This window comes from Oncorhynchus gorbuscha, linkage group LG05, assembly GCF_021184085.1.
Source record: "Oncorhynchus gorbuscha isolate QuinsamMale2020 ecotype Even-year linkage group LG05, OgorEven_v1.0, whole genome shotgun sequence".
NCBI classification, from domain to species: domain Eukaryota; kingdom Metazoa; phylum Chordata; class Actinopteri; order Salmoniformes; family Salmonidae; genus Oncorhynchus; species Oncorhynchus gorbuscha.
In genome coordinates this window covers 83,551,833-83,569,897 of record NC_060177.1, presented here as the reverse complement: position 1 = coordinate 83,569,897, position 18,065 = coordinate 83,551,833, and the positions used below count along the sequence as shown (strand labels likewise).

At 44.3% G+C, this 18,065-nt stretch overlaps 1 protein-coding gene across 6 annotated transcripts in view; it reads left to right on the top strand.

Annotated features, from left to right (window-relative positions):
* The first annotated feature begins 25 nt into the window (after window positions 1-25).
* LOC124036581 overlaps window positions 26-18,065 on the top strand; it is a 41,712-nt gene continuing 23,672 nt past the window's right edge. Inside the window, exons 1-5 of one of the 6 annotated variants that reach the window (XM_046351328.1) lie at window positions 26-2,397; window positions 5,995-6,176; window positions 6,655-6,818; window positions 11,251-11,406; window positions 12,425-12,667. In XM_046351328.1, coding sequence (XP_046207284.1) covers window positions 6,705-6,818; window positions 11,251-11,406; window positions 12,425-12,667 — 513 coding nt within the window. In that variant the 5' untranslated portion in view covers window positions 26-2,397; window positions 5,995-6,176; window positions 6,655-6,704. Of the gene's footprint in view, window positions 3,202-5,744; window positions 6,221-6,654; window positions 6,819-11,250; window positions 11,407-12,424; window positions 12,668-18,065 lie in introns of those variants that run through there. The other 5 variants (XM_046351331.1, XM_046351325.1, XM_046351329.1 and 2 more) reach the window with 5 other exon arrangements.

Sequence of the window (18,065 nt, the reverse complement as noted above, 5' to 3'; positions counted from 1 at the left end):
ACCAGCACCTATAGTAGTATGTGGTCCAGCACCATGTGGTATGGGTTAGTATTCTGGCAAAGGGTACCTATAGTAGTATCTCAGTGTGATCCAGCACCATGTGGTATGGGTTAGTATTCTGGCAAAGGGTACCTATAGTAGTATCTCAGTGCAACAATTGCTTGTTTGCTCATGTATTTAGTTTTATTTAGTTACTTATGCATTTCACCTGATTTGTAGTGTAGATTCAGCTTATGTTTAATGACATTATTTAAAATACAAAAACTTTATAGAAAAAGTCACAGGTTGCGTTGTCTCATTTGTGTATCTGACTTTCCAATTAAACCATGATTTATGCAGTATTGTTCAGCATTTATCGAATGTTTTATGTTGTCACGATATTGCTCATTGTATAATAATGATAGCATGAATGCATTTTTACTTTTCAAACTTTTATTATCTAGATTGAGCACAGAATTCACAATGTAATACATATTTAAATAGCATGTAAAGAACACATTCTTTATAAAAGACACAGATTCAGCACTGCAATTGAAAACTACAGTTTTTGTGATATATAAAAACAGCTTATGACTGTAAACATAAATAGCATGCCCTTATATTTGCACAGGGTTTCTTGCACGGTTTCATTAACATTATCTGCATGAACACTGCTACAAAATGCTGAGCCCCCAAGACAATTTCAAAAGTTCCAAGAAATGTAACAGTTAATGTATTCCCCTTTCTCCAGTCATCAATATTTGATACAGCCCACAGCATTATCCATCTAATAAAAATAAATGACTATAGAAACAAAAAAACGGTAGGAAAAAAATCGTATCAAAATGGATTTTCATCTGTAGTGATGGTAGAGCCCAGACTTGACATGGTCTATAATTATTACAGAAGCTTATCTAACAAGTACAGTGCAATTGTTCCACTGAGCACCAAGAATGCCCATCACAAGAGACAATGCACCTAAAAGTAGGCTGCACGCATTCTTAAATGTATGTTTTTGCATACCAATAGGATATTTCAGTTAGGTAATTGACATCGTATATAGTGCATCGATAATTCAAGTGTAAATTCATCAACGTATGACAGTTGCGTGGGCAATATAAGTACGTTTTTCCTTTGGTAACCGTCAGGGGAGAATGACATCACCGTTCCTTACTCGGAAGAACCGCCAGACATTGAGAGTGATGATAAAAGTTACGTCAATTCATATCTGAATACAAATGAATTCAAAGCAATGAGTCAAATGATCTAATAAATGGGGGAAAAGCGTACCGCGAAATGTATTCACGCAGTACTGTATCTTAGACCCACATGTCCTAAAGTATTTTTTGAATTGAAAATGTTACTCAATCTCTGTGACATAATGTTATGTCACCTGAATTCAGAAGCACAACATTTTCCTTAGCCAACATAAAGTACAAATAATATATGTCCTTTGATTTTGGTCAGATTCCTTATTTTTCAAATCCCTGTTCCTAACAGTCTTGCTGCATGTGTGGCATGTTTATCATGATGACATGTCAGTGTGCACGCTGGACCTCGGCGCTCTGGGGCTGACTGGCTGGCATCCATTTTCTCAGTGCAAATATTCTGACAGCTTTCTCTCCTCTTCGGGATCATCTAAAATGGATAAATAAATTCAAACGTTAGTGCATTGTAAACATTTAGTTCATATTTAGATTTTTTTCATTATCTTTGAATAGTCCAACAGTTTTGCTTATGAATAACTAAATTATACATACTCAAATTGTAAATAAACTACAGCTTACACCAACTATAGTTACATATTTATAACCGCAATTTACCTGCTGAACATTGTTGGGGAAAGTTGACAATCAACCGTCTATACTCGCAACCAAGTTTGTTTGCTTTACTCATATGCTGCATTCAAAGCAACTCGAAACTGGGAACTCCGAAATCTCCGACTTCAGACTTCAGTGAGTTCAAAAACAACTGGGAACTCGGACAAAAACGAGTTCCGATTGAGATTTTTTTTTTTGAACGGTCATTCCACTCGGAATTCGAACTCGGGAACTCGGGCCTCTTTCTAATGCTCCGACTTTCCGACCAAAAGATTACCGACGTCATGATTTGACTTCGTATTTTTCCGAGTTCCCAGTTGTTTTGAACGTGGCAATAGTGATGACGCGTACCTGTGAAGCTTACCGGTTGCTGGTTTTGTCTTTGCAGTGTCTCGCACCTACAGGTGTCGCTTTCTGATGAAGAGCATGAGGACGGTGATTTGTATTGCTGTGCATACAAAACGTTTACAGTAGACTTTTCTATTAAACTCCAGTTTATCGTAATATCTGTTGTCTCGATAGCCAACCGTCCAGGTTTTATCCATCTCGTCCCCGATCCTCCGGAGGCGGGAGGCGAGCGACTGGGTCCCGGAGCATGGTGAGGGTCCTTGGGCACATATAATTGAGTCACCGGGTAGAGGCAGAGGCTGGTCTATCGGGAGCCAGCACATGTTCTCAAAAAATCTATTTATATTTATTATCTGTCCTTGTCCCCTCCTCTTATCCACTCATCGGCAATATGATCCTCTTTACTGTACGGATCAGATCTGGACTGTGTTGTTTCGCTCTCTCTCTTTCTTATATTATTCATGATTAAAGAGTCACATGGTGTGAGGGGTTTACATCATATTCTCCCAAAAGAGAGAGGTAATCATTAACTCTTAAAAAACCGTCGTCTCATTTTATCCGCATAGGCTTTTGTTTGATATAATGGTCAAAGAGAGGTCTAGTTGAATAATCATAGGATTTAAAATAATAAGTATAATACATTTGAGAGTACTGTACCTAGAAAGTATACAATCGGGATCATAAACCTTTTTCTTTAATAATTGTGTATTTTCATTTAAACTTTATTCATTGTACACGTTATTTTTTGTTGAAATTCAAATATGAAACAATCCACTATTACAGACCGATGCGCCCATAATAAACTGAAGAATTACATTTTGTGGAACTAATCTGATAGCAAAGTCTCTAGTCGGACAGGTTTGGGTACAGGACTTCACTCTTTTTTGTTTTGAAATGGGCTAGCTACAAAAATGTTAACCCTATCGCTTTGTTATTTTGTCTAAAAATAACAAGTTAAAGATATATGTTGTTGTAACAATGGTAGAAAATATGGCAGCGTTTACAGAGCGTTTGAAGCAAGAACTGACAAACAACATACCAGCACATTGATTCGGTACCGGTACCCCTGTACAGAGACTCGTTATTGTTATTTTATTGTGTTACTTTTTTCCTTCAGTTTTCATATATATTTTTGCAAATAATTTCTTACTTACTTTTAAAAACAGTTCTCCATTGTTGGTTAAGGGCTTGTACAGTATTGGCCAAAAGTTTTGAGAATGACACAAATATTAATTTTCACAAAGTCTGCTGCCTCAGTTTGTATGATGGCAATTTGCATATACTCCAGAATGTTATGAAGAGTGATCAGATGGATTGCAATTAATTGTAAAGTCCCTCTTTGTCATGCAAATGAACTGAATCACCAAAAAACATTTCCACTGCATTTCAGCCCTGCCACAAAAGGACCAGCTGACATCATGTCAGTGATTCTCTCGTTAACACAGGTGTGAGTGTTGACGATGACAAGGCTGGAGATCACATTGACATGCTGATTGAGTTTGAATAACAGACTGGAAGCTTCGAATCGCATCTCTGCATGTCTGGCAGACATATCAGTGTGGATGACAGATCACCACCTCAAGCTGAACCTCGGCAAGACGGAGCTGCTCTTCCTCCCGGGGAAGGACTGCCCGTTCCATGATCTCGCCATCACGGTTGACAACTCCATTGTGTCCTCCTCCCAGAGCGCTAAGAACCTTGGAGTGATCCTGGACAACACCCTGTCGTTCTCAACTAACATCAAGGCGGTGGCCCGTTCCTGTAGGTTCATGCTCTACAACATCCGCAGAGTACGACCCTGCCTCACACAGGAAGCGGCGCAGATCCTAATCCAGGCACTTGTCATCTCCCGTCTGGATTACTGCAACTCGCTGTTGGCTGGGCTCCCTGCCTGTGCCATTAAACCCCTACAACTCATCCAGAACGCCGCAGCCCGTCTGGTGTTCAACCTTCCCAAGTTCTCTCACGTCACTCCGCTCCTCCGCTCTCCCCACTGGCTTCCAGTTGAAGCTCGCATCCGCTACAAGACCATGGTGCTTGCCTACGGAGCTGTGAGGGGAACGGCACCTCAGTACCTCCAGGCTCTGATCAGGCCCTACACCCAAACAAGGGCACTGCGTTCATCCACCTCTGGCCTGCTCGCCTCCCTACCACTGAGGAAGTACAGTTCCCGCTCAGCCCAGTCAAAACTGTTCGCTGCTCTGGCCCCCCAATGGTGGAACAAACTCCCTCACGACGCCAGGACAGCGGAGTCAATCACCACCTTCCGGCTACACCTGAAACCCCACCTCTTTAAGGAATACCTAGGATAGGATAAGTAATCCTTCTCACCCCCCCCTTTAAGATTTAGTTGCACTATTGTAAAGTGACTGTTCCGCTGGATGTCATAAGGTGAATGCACCAATTTGTAAGTCGCTCTGGATAAGAGCGTCTGCTAAATGACTTAAATGTAAATGTAAAAGGAGGGTGGTGCTTGGAATCATTGTTCTTCCTCTGTCAACCATGGTTACCTGCAAGGAAACACGTGCCGTCATCACTGCTTTGCACAAAAAGGGCTTCACAGGCAAGGATATTGCTGCCAGTAAGATTGCACCTAAATCAACCATTTATCGGATCATCAAGAACTTCAAGGAGAGCGGTTCAATTGTTGTGAAAGCTTCAGGGCGCCCAAGAAAGTCCAGCAAGCGCCAGGACCGTCTCCTAAAGTTGATTCAGCTGCGGGATCGGGGCACCACCAGTACAGAACTTGCTCAGGAATGGCAGCAGGCAGGTGTGAGTGCACCTGCACGCACAGTGAGGCAAAGACTTTTGGAGGATGGCCTGGTGTCAAGAAGGGCAACAAAGAAGCCACTTCTCTCCAGGATAAACATCAGGGATGGACTGATATTCTGCAAAAGTTACAGGGATTGGACTGCTGAGGACTGGGGTAAAGTCATTTTCTCTGATGAATCCCCTTTCCGATTGTTTGGGGCATTTGGAAAAAAGCTTGTCCGGAGAAGACAAGGTGGGCGCTACCATCAGTCCTGTGTCATGCCAACAGTAAAGCATCCTGAGACCATTCATGTGTGGGGTTGCTTCTCAGCCAAGGGAGTGCGCTCACTCACAATTTTGCCTAAGAACACAGCCATGAATAAAGAATGGTACCAACACATCCTTCGAGAGCAACTTCTCCAAACCATCCAGGAACAGTTTGGTGATGAACAATGCCGTTTCCAGCACGATGGAGCACCTTGCTATAAGGCAAAAGTGATAACTAAGTGGCTCAGGGAACAAAATATCGATGTTTTGGGTCCATGGCCAGGAAACTCCCCAGACCTTAATCCCATGGAGAACTTGTGGTCAATCCTCAAGAGGCGGATGGACAAACAAAACCCCACAAATTCTGACAAACTCCAAGCATTGATTATGCAAGAATGGGCTGCCATTAGTCAGGATGTGGCCCAGAAGTTAATTGACAGCATGCCATGGCAGATTACAGAGGTCTTGAAAAATACTGTAATTGTCAATAAAATGTAATTGTCAATAAAAGTCTTTGACACTTATGAAATGCTTGTAATTATACTTCAGTATTCCATAGTAACATCTGACAAAAATATATAAAGACAATGAAGCAGCAAACTTCGTGAAAATTCATATTTGTGTCATTCTCAAAACTTTTGGCCACGACTTGTTGTATTCGGTGCATGTGACAAATACAATTTGATTTCATATAAACGACGAGCAACCAAACTCCAATGGTGACTCTCTTGGCCAACCAAGTCGGGAGGTCTCTAAAAATAAGATGTTTTGTGAAAACATAAGTGGACCAGAAAGAAGACAGAAGCATGTGTCATCTGCAACTTTACAGGGGAACAGTGAACGAGAAGAGGACCAACCACAATGTATCGATAGCCCGAGGGCTTGCTTGGTGGAAGGACCAGTCCCTTGTTGGAGAGGATTCAAGAGGAGAGGATACGAAGGAAGAGACAATACCACAGTGTGAAAGTTAACAAGGCAAACAAATTGGTGGATCAATTCATTCAAAACCTGGTAAGATGATGTCGAGGATGATCATGACAATTCCACCAGTAGAGGTAGCCTACCTACCACTTCATTAAGTGGAAATCAATTTCATTGCTGATTTACTTATTTTTTTGCAGAATGAGATAAATGACATTCCCTTCTTTGACTTTGAGTCGCCCTATGAGTTAGCCCCGAATATATTCCAATATCTCAGACGGACAGAGTTGGGATGATGTGCTCAGGTAAACTAAGATCATGATCAGATCCGTCAGTTATATAAAACTCAGAGACTACTCTGTTTTCACTTGAAGCATAAGCAGACCTGAACAGACCGCACACTGTTTTGTGCAACCCTAATGTGACGTAAGGCCCTCCTAGTAAGTGATGATGACCACTATCCAACATGTCCCCTGCAATATCCTCTCCAGGTCAGCAAGATGTGTAGTATAAGTACACCGTTCTACTTTGTTGTACCTAGTGATGATCACTCAATATGCTTCCATAGGTTCCACGGCGTGGGCCGTCCTGACGTAGGACGATGTGTTGTCATTTAGGATGTGTCTGGAGAATGGTTATCACCACGGTACCGCTGTCTCTGACTCCCCCTGTTGGAAGAACACACTACGAGACTGCAGGAATTCTGAGAACACTGTACGCTCCAACTGGGAGGTAGGAGACGGCTTGGCTTGATAGGGGTGTGTGTCTGACTGCTTGGCTGTGTGTGTGGCACTTTAACTCAATGCATTTTTTTAGATAACACTTCATCTGAATTTGCCCTTAAACCTGTGTAACTATACAATATTAACTTAAACCTGTGTAACTATACAATATTAACTTAAATCTGTATAATAATACAGTATTAACTTAAACCTGTGTAACTATACAATATTAACTTAAACCTGTGTCATAATACAGTATTAACTTAAACATGTGTAACTATACAGTATTCATTGTAGTAATAACATTGTAATTGCAAGGACCCCGATAAACAACATTTCGACTTGCATGTCTTCCTACTCCTAGAATCGTGTTGGATCAATCAGCTAACTGCCGTATGACCTTTGAGAAGGTGCTGTGTGATGTAAGATATACAGTATATGACCTGTTTTCAGTGTTAGAAGGGGCAAGCAGCTGTGTTGATCAGCACATTTCCAGCCTAATGAAGGGAGATCAATAGACATTGAGCTGCTGTTTTGACTCTGTACTAAAAGAGACCACCACTTGTCTTTGAACTCCTTTTTTTCATGTTCTTTTAATTCAACCTGTTGTGAAAACACAATAGACTTCAGCCTCTATATTATGTCCCTTATAGCTATGGATTCTCACATGAAGTAAGCTACTTAAATTCAACTGGGTCCGGTGTACAGTAGGATGATAGCGTGACTTGAGCTGCTGAAATGAGTCTGTTAAATGTTGTTTCAGGAGGCTGAGGCCCACAGGGAGTGGTCTGATTAAATTCTCCTCTGGCGCCGGTGAACTCTGGCTGGGTCCCAAAAGGCACTCTATTCCCTACGTACAGAGACAGAGGGCTGCCTGCTGCAGCAAATTGTATTCACCCAGAATATCATGTCTTCCCCCTCAGGAGGCTGAAAATATTTGGCATAGGCCCTTAGATCCTCAAAAGGTTTTACAGCTACACCATCGAGAGCATCTTTACTGGCTGCATCACCGCTTGGTATGGTAAATGCACCACCCTTGACTGCAAAGTGCAACATAGGGTGATGCGGACAGCCTAGCACATCGCTGGGCCGAGTTCTGTGCCATCCAGGACCTCTATATCAGGCGGTGCCAGAGGAAGGCTCGAAGAATTGCCAAAGACTCCAGCCACCCAGGCAAAAGTTTGGACACACCTTCTCATTCAAGGGTTTTTCTTTATTTTTACTATTGTCTACGTTGTAGAATAATAGTGAAGACATACAAACTATGAAATAACACATATGGAATCATGTAGTAACAAAAAGTGTTAAAGAAATATATTTTATATTTGAGATTCTTCAAAGTGGCCACCCTTTGCCATGTTGACAGCTTTGCACACTTGGCATTCTCTCAACCAGCTTCATGAGGTAGTCACCTGGAATGGATTTCAATTAACAATTGTGCCTTGTTAAACATAATTTGCTGCTGTGCCTCTGTTCTTTATTTTACTCTTATTATCATCTTTCCTGATGTCTAGTCACTTTACCCTGCCTTCATTTACATATCAACCTCAAATAGCTTATTATTATCTATCCTGATGTCAAGTCACTTTACCCTGCCTTCATGTACATATCTACCTCAAATAGCTTATTATTATCTATCCTGATGTCAAGTCACTTTACCCTGCCTTCATGTACATATCTACCTCAAATACCTTATTATTATCTATCCTGATGCCTAGTCACTTTACCCTGCCTTCATGTACATATCAACCTCAAATACCTTATTATTATCTATCCTGATGCCTAGTCACTTTACCCTGCCTTCATGTACATATCTACCTCAAATACCTTATTATTATCTATCCTAATGCCTAGTCACTTTACCCTGCCTTCATGTACATGTCTACCTCAAATACCTTATTATTATCTATCCTGATGCCTAGTCACTTTACCCTGCCTTCATGTACATATCTACCTCAAATACCTTATTATTATCTATCCTGATGCCTTGTCACTTCACCCTGTCTTCATGTACATGTCTACCTCAAATACCTCGTACACATGCACATTGATCTGGTACTGGTACTCCCTGTATATAGCTTCTCATTCATCTGGTAGTGGTATTCTCTGTATATAGCTTCACATTGATCTGGTACTTGTACTCCCTGTATATAACTCCACATTGATCTGGTACTGGTATTCCCTGTATATAGCTCCACATTGATCTGGTACTGGTATTCCCTGTATATAGCTCCACATTGATCTGGTACTGGTATTCCCTGTATATAGCTCCACATTGATCTGGTACTGGTATTCCCTGTATATAGCTCCACATTGATCTGGTACTGGTACTCCCTGTATATAGCTCCACATTGATCTGGTACACCCTGTATATATCTCCACATTGATCTGGTACTGGTACTCCCTGTATATAGCTTCTCATTAATCTGGTAGTGGTATTCTCTGTATATAGCTTCACATTGATCTGGTACTGGTACTCCCTGTATATATCTTCACATTGATCTGGTACTGGTACTCCCTGTATATAGCTTCTCATTCATCTGGTAGTGGTATTCTCTGTATATAGCTTCACATTGATCTGGTACTTGTACTCCCTGTATATAACTCCACATTGATCTGGTACTGGTATTCCCTGTATATAGCTCCACATTGATCTGGTACTGGTATTCCCTGTATATAGCTCCACATTGATCTGGTACTGGTATTCCCTGTATATAGCTCCACATTGATCTGGTACTGGTACTCCCTGTATATAGCTCCACATTGATCTGGTACTCCCTGTATATAGCTCCACATTGATCTGGTACTCCCTGTATATATCTCCACATTGATCTGGTCCTGGTACTCCCTATATAAAGCTCCACATTGATCTGGTACTCCCTGTATATAGCTCCACATTGATCTGGTACTCCCTATATAAAGCTCCACATTGATCTGGTACTGGTACTCCCTGTATATATCTCCACATTGATCTGGTCCTGGTACTCCCTATATAAAGCTCCACATTGATCTGGTACTCCCTGTATATAGCTCCACATTGATCTGGTACTGGTACTCCCTATATAAAGCTCCACATTGATCTGGTACTCCCTGTATATAGCTCCACATTGATCTGGTACTCCCTGTATATAGCTCCACATTGATCTGGTACTCCCTATATAAAGCTCCACATTGATCTGGTACTGGTACTCCCTGTATATAGCTCCACATTGATCTGGTACTGGTACTCCCTGTACATAGCTCTGTTCTTCTGTATTTTATTCCTTGTGTTAATATTTTATTATTTTGAAACTCTGCATCTTTGGGAAGGTCTCGTAAGCAAGCATTTCACAGTAAAGTATACACTAATTGTATTCGGCGTGTGTGGACAAATAACATTTGACTTAATTCGATTTGCATCACTGAATTTTATAAGATACTATGCGTCACTATGAGATTCTTGTATAACCAGGGTTGAGTTTTAGCTGACTTTTTTTTCCCCCAGTGTTTTTTCGAGGCAAACTGATCAAATATTTCTCTCACCTTCATACAGTATCTTGTAGATGCACTGAGGAAGCAGAACTGCAGGTTGTGCTTTGATCTTGTCTAAAATTGCTACATCAAACGTTTCATTGCTTGGAAGAGGGAAAGGCATGGATTTTTCCTGTTGATTCTTGGCTGAAGGACGATGCACTAATTATGTTGAGTGTTGTTACCTTCCTGACAAACCCTGAGATGTCAGATGGAGAGTTTTAGCTTCCTTTCTCCCTCTGTCTGTCTGTCTGTCCCATTTCCTCATGCTGGGAGACCGATGCTCAGTGAAGTGGGTGGTACAGTAGCTAGCTGAAGTGGTATAAGTGATTGTAGCATGTAAATTGGGGAGTTGAAGCTAGCTATCTTACCATCTTGTTTGTGCCACAGTGTCATTGGTAGCAAACTAGTTGAAAGGGTTTATCTGGCAGCCCTTTGGTGCTACTCTCTGTGGTTATCTCTCTTGCAGCTCTCTCCAACAGCCCAACCCAGCACCAGTCCTGACCCACATCCAGGTTCCAGCACCGTAGAGGAGCTCTGTCCGTCTGAGACAGCCCAGGGCAGCTGGTGCTGGGGTGGACCTGGGGTAGCTTGTCTCATGGCTATTCTCATGCCGACTGTGAGGAACTCAGCTGCTACCTCACTCAACTCTGCATGTCTCCAATTGACTAAGCTGCAAATGGGAAACTTGGGAAGCATTTGGTGTTTCTATGCATGTGCAGAGAGAGGACTGTCTAAAGCTAGGATGAGCTAGTTATATCTGCTTAGAGCTACTGTAGGCCATAACTGATATCTGCCTGGTCCTCTTGAGCAGTATGCATCAATGCTTCGTAAAAAGTGACTGTTTTAGGCTTCTATTCACTATATTGCGAATCTCTTTAATGTTAATATAATCCCTCGTGTTGTGTAACGTTGTTTTCCGTCCCCCCCAGGTACACATCAGGGGATATGAGACTGTGGGACACCCTCCACTAGGACTCTGCACCCCCCTTCCTGAGGCCCACTTCCTTAGGCCCAGCCCACTTGACTGCAGACCTCAGCCCCAGAACTCACATCAGTCACGTCTGGTGTGGCTTCCTATGGCCATGGTGAGTGGGGGTCCTCAACTCTCCAGTCAACTTAATGGCTATTCCACTGGCTAGCCTTTTCTGGGAATTGTACAGAAAACATTTTGCTTTCACAAGACTTGGAAATAACAGTTTCAGGGTGTGATTTGCAAGACACACATTCCACATTAGCAAGCTAGCTGGGCAAAGGGTTCCACGTGACTCTGGCTGCTGCATCTGGTACTCTGGTCTTGGATCTTGGACTTGCTACTCATGCAAGTCCAGGATTAGTTTCAGCCAGAGTTTGTTTGTGTTTCACACATGATTTGCAGCACATAGCAGGGTTCCAGATCCCTGGGAGGGTCCACACACCCTGGCTCTGAGCCTGGAGAGCCCCACCTTAGCTGCTGGGCTAGACTTCCGGCTGGACCAGCCTGTTGACGGGCTACTGGAGGACCCTCTGCCAGGCCACGCTGCCCAAACCTGTGTCTCTCTCTCAATTCAATTCACTTTCAATTCAAAGGGCTAAATTGGCATGGGAAACATATGATTACATTGTCTCTCTTTCTCTCTCACTCTCTCACTCTCTCTCTCTCTCTCTCTCTCTCTCTCTCTCTCTCTCTCTCTCTCTCTCTCTCTCTCTCTCTCTCTCTCTCTCTCTCTCTCTGTCTGTCTCTCACTCTTTCTTTCTCTCTCACTCTTTCTTTCTCTCTCTAGGTCTCTCTCTCTCTCTCTCTCTCTCTCTCTCTCTCTCTCTGTCTGTCTCTCTCTCTGTCTGTCTGTCTCTCTCTCTGTCTGTCTGTCTCTCTCTCTCAGCTTGATCATTTGAAAGAGGATTATGATAGAATCCCCCGATGTAATGATATCGTGTCTACATTGATCCAGTCTGCTGTTGTGATTTCTCATATTTGAATTCCTCTATCTGTCACAGTCAATCCATTATATACCATATTAGTTCATTAGCAGTGCAACTGGACTTTTCATATGTGACGTACTTTACTGTCACATGGAGTGAGAAGTCTAATCAGCAGGCTGAATAAAGTATTCATTTTTCTAACAGTGGCTCTGGTCACAGGAGGAGTCTATGGTCCTAGTACCAGGGGCTGAGGGGAGAGGAGTAGACAGTAGCCCCACGGTGACCCTCTCTGCTGGGGAGACAGTGTACCTGCTGGCCCCTGAGGACCTGGAGCCCCGGGTGCTCCATACCATCTACGGCCTCCCAATCATCTGTCTGGACGCCTCAGTGACACACGCTGCCCTGGGGGTCAAGAACTGTGGCTGGGACATGAACGATGGAGGCAAGGTAGGTGAATCAACATGTAATTGACTACAGTCTTTTGACAGGGTCGTATTCATTAGGGAATTGATTGAAACATGACAGACAATGAGGGTTTCTAATGAATACAAACCCAATGTTGTTTTTGATATACTGTACCTGGAGTTAGGAACAGGGCTACGTTAAGGTAGGTATGCCAAAGCTAAGCACTAAGCAAATACTGAAGCCCAAACCATTCTTTTTCTGAGTGCTCAACACATTTGGACGGCTATAAATTGGCCAACCTTTAATGTTTGTTTTTTACTGATATAGCATACCTATCGTCACCCCAAAACCGGCATCTCTCTGAGTCTGAGTAGCAAAACACCCATCTGAGTCTGAGTAGTGTGACGACCCTCCCACTCTGTCTGCCGTATTCTGTCTTTGTTCTTGTTTCCTTATTAGGATGCCGGTGGGCGGAGTTGAGAGGGTCGTCAGCTACATGGGAAACACCTGGGCCAGGTGTCTCCCAGGATAAATAGACCTCTTCCACATTCATGGAGGAGACTCTCTCCATGCAGACACCTTATGTAGATTGTGTTGTGGTTCTTGGTGGCCTTTTGTTTGTTTGTTTGCTTTGGCACCTTTCAACACCCTGCATTATCACATTCATGCATGCAAAACACTCACTTACACTACTGATTACTGATTGCACACACCATTGTATATTTTCCTTAGTTGCTTTAGTTAATAAATATAGATTTTGATACTCCTTATCTCCACGTTGTCTCCCTTTGTTACGGGCTTTGAGCCGGTTCGTGACAAGTGGGTGCTCATCCGGGATCTTTGAACTATTGGTTTGGGAGACCGTGGAGGTACGTGTTTGGTTTGAATATGGTGTTTGAGTGTGATCTGCCCAGTATTGGTTGCCTTTGTTGTTTGGTTTGTGTGCTGCGTTGGAGAGAGTAATGGTTAGTTTCCAGGCCTTGCCTAGCATGGAAACTCTTGTTCTACTCTCTGTTGGGAAGTCAGTCTGAGGAGGTGAGTAAATCGGCTGTGTACCTCGGTAGGAGATTTGTGTAGGGTAGTGGAACTTGCTACCCGGAGCTGTAGCCTTTTTCCCCTGATAGGCTTAGCGACGTGTTTCAATTTTGGACATGTTGGGCATGGTTAAATGTTTGTTATTTTTGTGTGGTGTCTGTGGACTGAGCAGTCTCGGGGGCACGTCCGTGGCTTGGTGGAATTTGCCAGCATGCTGGGGAGTTCTATTTCCTTGCCAGCGGGCTACAGTGCGTAAATACCCACCGCAAATCTGCACGAAGACTAGGTTTGAGTTATTGTAGGTTTTGGGGAAGCTCCGTATCTCATCTCCTGTGGTGCTCAGGGTGATTGTCATTTCTCTGGTTGTGGTCTGATGTGCTCAGCAGAGGGGTTGAGCAAGATTACTTACTTATGACTATGGTGTCTCATGTATACAAGTTCATTCGCTTTCCATCAGAGGACCTGTTAGAATTATGTACTTAAGAACAGCTGTTGAAGATCGCTGAACACTACAAGTTTAAATGATTGAAATTAGTGAAATTCTGTTTCGTTGGAAGTGACTATGAATTGTTGGAAGTGACTATGAATTGTTGGAAGTGACTATGAATTGTTGGAAGTGACTATGAATTGTTGGAAGTGACTATGAATTGTTGGAAGTGACTATGAATTGTTGGAAGTGACTATGAATTGTTGGAAGTGACTATGAATTGTTGGAAGTGACTATGAATTGTTGGAAGTGACTATGAATTGTTGGAAGTGACTATGAATTGTTGGAAGTGACTATGAATTGTTGGAAGTGACTATGAATTGTTGGAAGTGACTATGAATTGTTGGAAGTGACTATGAATTGTTGGAAGTGACTATGAATCGTTGGAAGTGACTATGAATCGTTGGAAGTGACTATGAATCGTTGGAAGTGACTATGAATCGTTGGAAGTGACTATGAATCGTTGGAAGTGACTATGAATCGTTGGAAGTGACTATGAATCGTTGGGAGTTGAAAAAATTAAGAAGGACCCTGATGTTCTTTTCGTTGGAGTTTGTAGCTGTTGGTCTTTTGTGCCATGTTCCTGAATGTTTACATGACTGACCATTGTTTCGGGTTGTCATGTTCTATCTTTCCTGTCTGTTCCCTCCTGGTCTTGTGTTCTTCTTTCCTCTTAAATATTGCTTCCTATGCGCAAAGGTTGCTGAGGTCTGAGGAGAAGGAGGTTGGTTGGGGCAGGTGGAGGTGTGAACACATAACCCCTCACCAATTTGGGACGTGGGAGGCCTGTGTAAATTTGGGACGCGGGAGGCCTGTGTCAATTTGGGACGCGGGAGGCCTGTGTCAATTTGGGACGCGGGAGGCCTGTGTCAATTTGGGACGCGGGAGGCCTGTGTCAATTTGGGACGCGGGAGGCCTGTGTCAATTTGGGACGCGGGAGGCCTGTGTCAATTTGGGACGCGGGAGGCCTGTGTCAATTTTGGGAGGCCTGTGTCAATTTGGGACGCGGGAGGCCTGTGTCAATTTGGGACGCGGGAGGCCTGTGTCAATTTGGGACGCGGGAGGCCTGTGTCAATTTGGGACGCGGGAGGCCTGTGTCAATTTGGGACGCGGGAGGCCTGTGTCAATTTGGGACGCGGGAGGCCTGTGTCAATTTGGGACGCGGGAGGCCTGTGTCAATTTGGGACGCGGGAGGCCTGTGTCAATTTGGGACGCGGGAGGCCTGTGTCAATTTGGGACGCGGGAGGCCTGTGTCAATTTTTGGGAGGCCTGTGTCAATTTGGGGAGGCCTGTGTCAATTTGGGACGCGGGAGGCCTGTGTCAATTTGGGACGCGGGAGGCCTGTGTCAATTTGGGACGCGGGAGGCCTGTGTCAATTTGGGACGCGGGAGGCCTGTGTCAATTTGGGACGCGGGAGGCCTGTGTCAATTTGGGACGCGGGAGGCCTGTGTCAATTTGGGACGCGGGAGGCCTGTGTCAATTTGGGACGCGGGAGGCCTGTGTCAATTTGGGACGCGGGAGGCCTGTGTCAATTTGGGACGCGGGAGGCCTGTGTCAATTTGGGACGCGGGAGGCCTGTGTCAATTTGGGACGCGGGAGGCCTGTGTCAATTTGGGACGCGGGAGGCCTGTGTCAATTTGGGACGCGGGAGGCCTGTGTCAATTTGGGACGCGGGAGGCCTGTGTCAATTTGGGACGCGGGAGGCCAATTTGGGAGGCCTGTGTCAATTTGGGAGGCCTGTGTCAATTTGGGAGGCCTGTGTCAATTTGGGAGGCCTGTGTCAATTTGGGAGGCCTGTGTCAATTTGGGAGGCCTGTGTCAATTTGGGAGGCCTGTGTCAATTTGGGAGGCCTGTGTCAATTTGGGAGGCCTGTGTCAATTTGGGAGGCCTGTGTCAATTTGGGAGGCCTGTGTCAATTTGGGAGGCCTGTGTCAATTTGGGAGGCCTGTGTCAATTTGGGAGGCCTGTGTCAATTTGGGAGGCCTGTGTCAATTTGGGGTCAATTTGGGAGGCCTGTGTCAATTTGGGAGGCCTGTGTCAATTTGGGAGGCCTGTGTCAATTTGGGAGGCCTGTGTCAATTTGGGAGGCCTGTGTCAATTTGGGAGGCCTGTGTCAATTTGGGAGGCCTGTGTCAATTTGGGAGGCCTGTGTCAATTTGGGAGGCCTGTGTCAATTTGGGAGGCCTGTGTCAATTTGGGAGGCCTGTGTCAATTTGGGAGGCCTGTGTCAATTTGGGAGGCCTGGGAGGTGTCAATTTGGGAGGCCTGTGTCAATTTGGGAGGCCTGTGTCAATGGGAGGCCTTGTCAATTTGGGAGGCCTGTGTCAATTTGGGAGGCCTGTGTCAATTTGGGAGGCCTGTGTCAATTTGGGAGGCCTGTGTCAATTTGGGAGGCCTGTGTCAATTTGGGAGGCCTGTGTCAATTTGGGAGGCCTGTGTCAATTTGGGAGGCCTGTGTCAATTTGGGAGGCCTGTGTCAATTTGGGAGGCCTGTGTCAATTTGGGAGGCCTGTGTCAATTTGGGAGGCCTGTGTCAATTTGGGAGGCCTGTGTTCAATTTGGGAGGCGGGAGGCTGGTATGTTGTTCCGGGGTCCTTGTTGGTCCCCAGTTTTATGGGGGGGAATGTGACGACCCTCCCACTCTGTCTGCCGTATTCTGTCTTTGTTCTTGTTTCCTTATTAGGATGCCGGTGGGCGGAGTTGAGAGGGTCGTCAGCTACATGGGAAACACCTGGGCCAGGTGTCTCCCAGGATAAATAGACCTCTTCCACATTCATGGAGGAGACTCTCTCCATGCAGACACCTTATGTAGATTGTGTTGTGGTTCTTGGTGGCCTTTTGTTTGTTTGCTTTGGCACCTTTCAACACCCTGCATTATCACATTCATGCATGCAAAACACTCACTTACACTACTGATTACTGATTGCACACACCATTGTATATTTTCCTTAGTTGCTTTAGTTAATAAATATAGATTTTGATACTCCTTATCTCCACGTTGTCTCCCTTTGTTACGGGCTTTGAGCCGGTTCGTGACAGTAGCAATGCGCTAATCTGAGTCTGAGTAGCAATGCGCTAATCTGAGTCTGAGTAGCAATGCGCTAATCTGAGTCTGAGTAGCAATGCGCTAATCTGAGTCTGAGTAGCAATGCGCTAATCTGAGTCTGAGTAGCAATGCGCTAATCTGAGTCTGAGTAGCAATGCGCTAATCTGAGTCTGAGTAGCAATGCGCTAATCTGAGTCTGAGTAGCAATGCGCTAATCTGAGTCTGAGTAGCAATGCGCTAATCTGAGTGAGTAGCAATGCGCTAATCTGAGTGAGTGAGTAGCAAGTAGCGCTAATCTGAGTGAGTAGCAATGCGCTAATCTGAGTGAGTAGCAATGCGCTAATCTGAGTGAGTAGCAATGCGCTAATCTGAGTGAGTAGCAATGCGCTAATCTGAGTGAGTAGCAATGCGCTAATCTGAGTGAGTAGCAATGCGCTAATCTGAGTGAGTAGCAATGCGCTAATCTGAGTGAGTAGCAATGCGCTAATCTGAGTGAGTAGCAATGCGCTAATCTGAGTGAGTAGCAATGCGCTAATCTGAGTGAGTAGCAATGCGCTAATCTGAGTGAGTAGCAATGCGCTAATCTGTAGTGAGTAGCAATGCGCTAATCTGAGTGAGTAGCAATGCGCTAATCTGAGTGAGTAGCAATGCGCGAGTCTGAGTAGCAAAGCGCGAGTCTGAGTAGCAATGCGCGAGTCTGAGTAGCAATGCGCGAGTCTGAGTAGCAATGCGCGAGTCTGAGTAGCAATGCACTAATTTCAGTCTGAGTAGCAATATACTAATTTCAGTCTGAGTAGCAATGCACTAATTTCAGTCTGAGTAGCAATGCACTAATTTCAGTCTGAGTAGCAATGCACTAATTTCAGTCTGA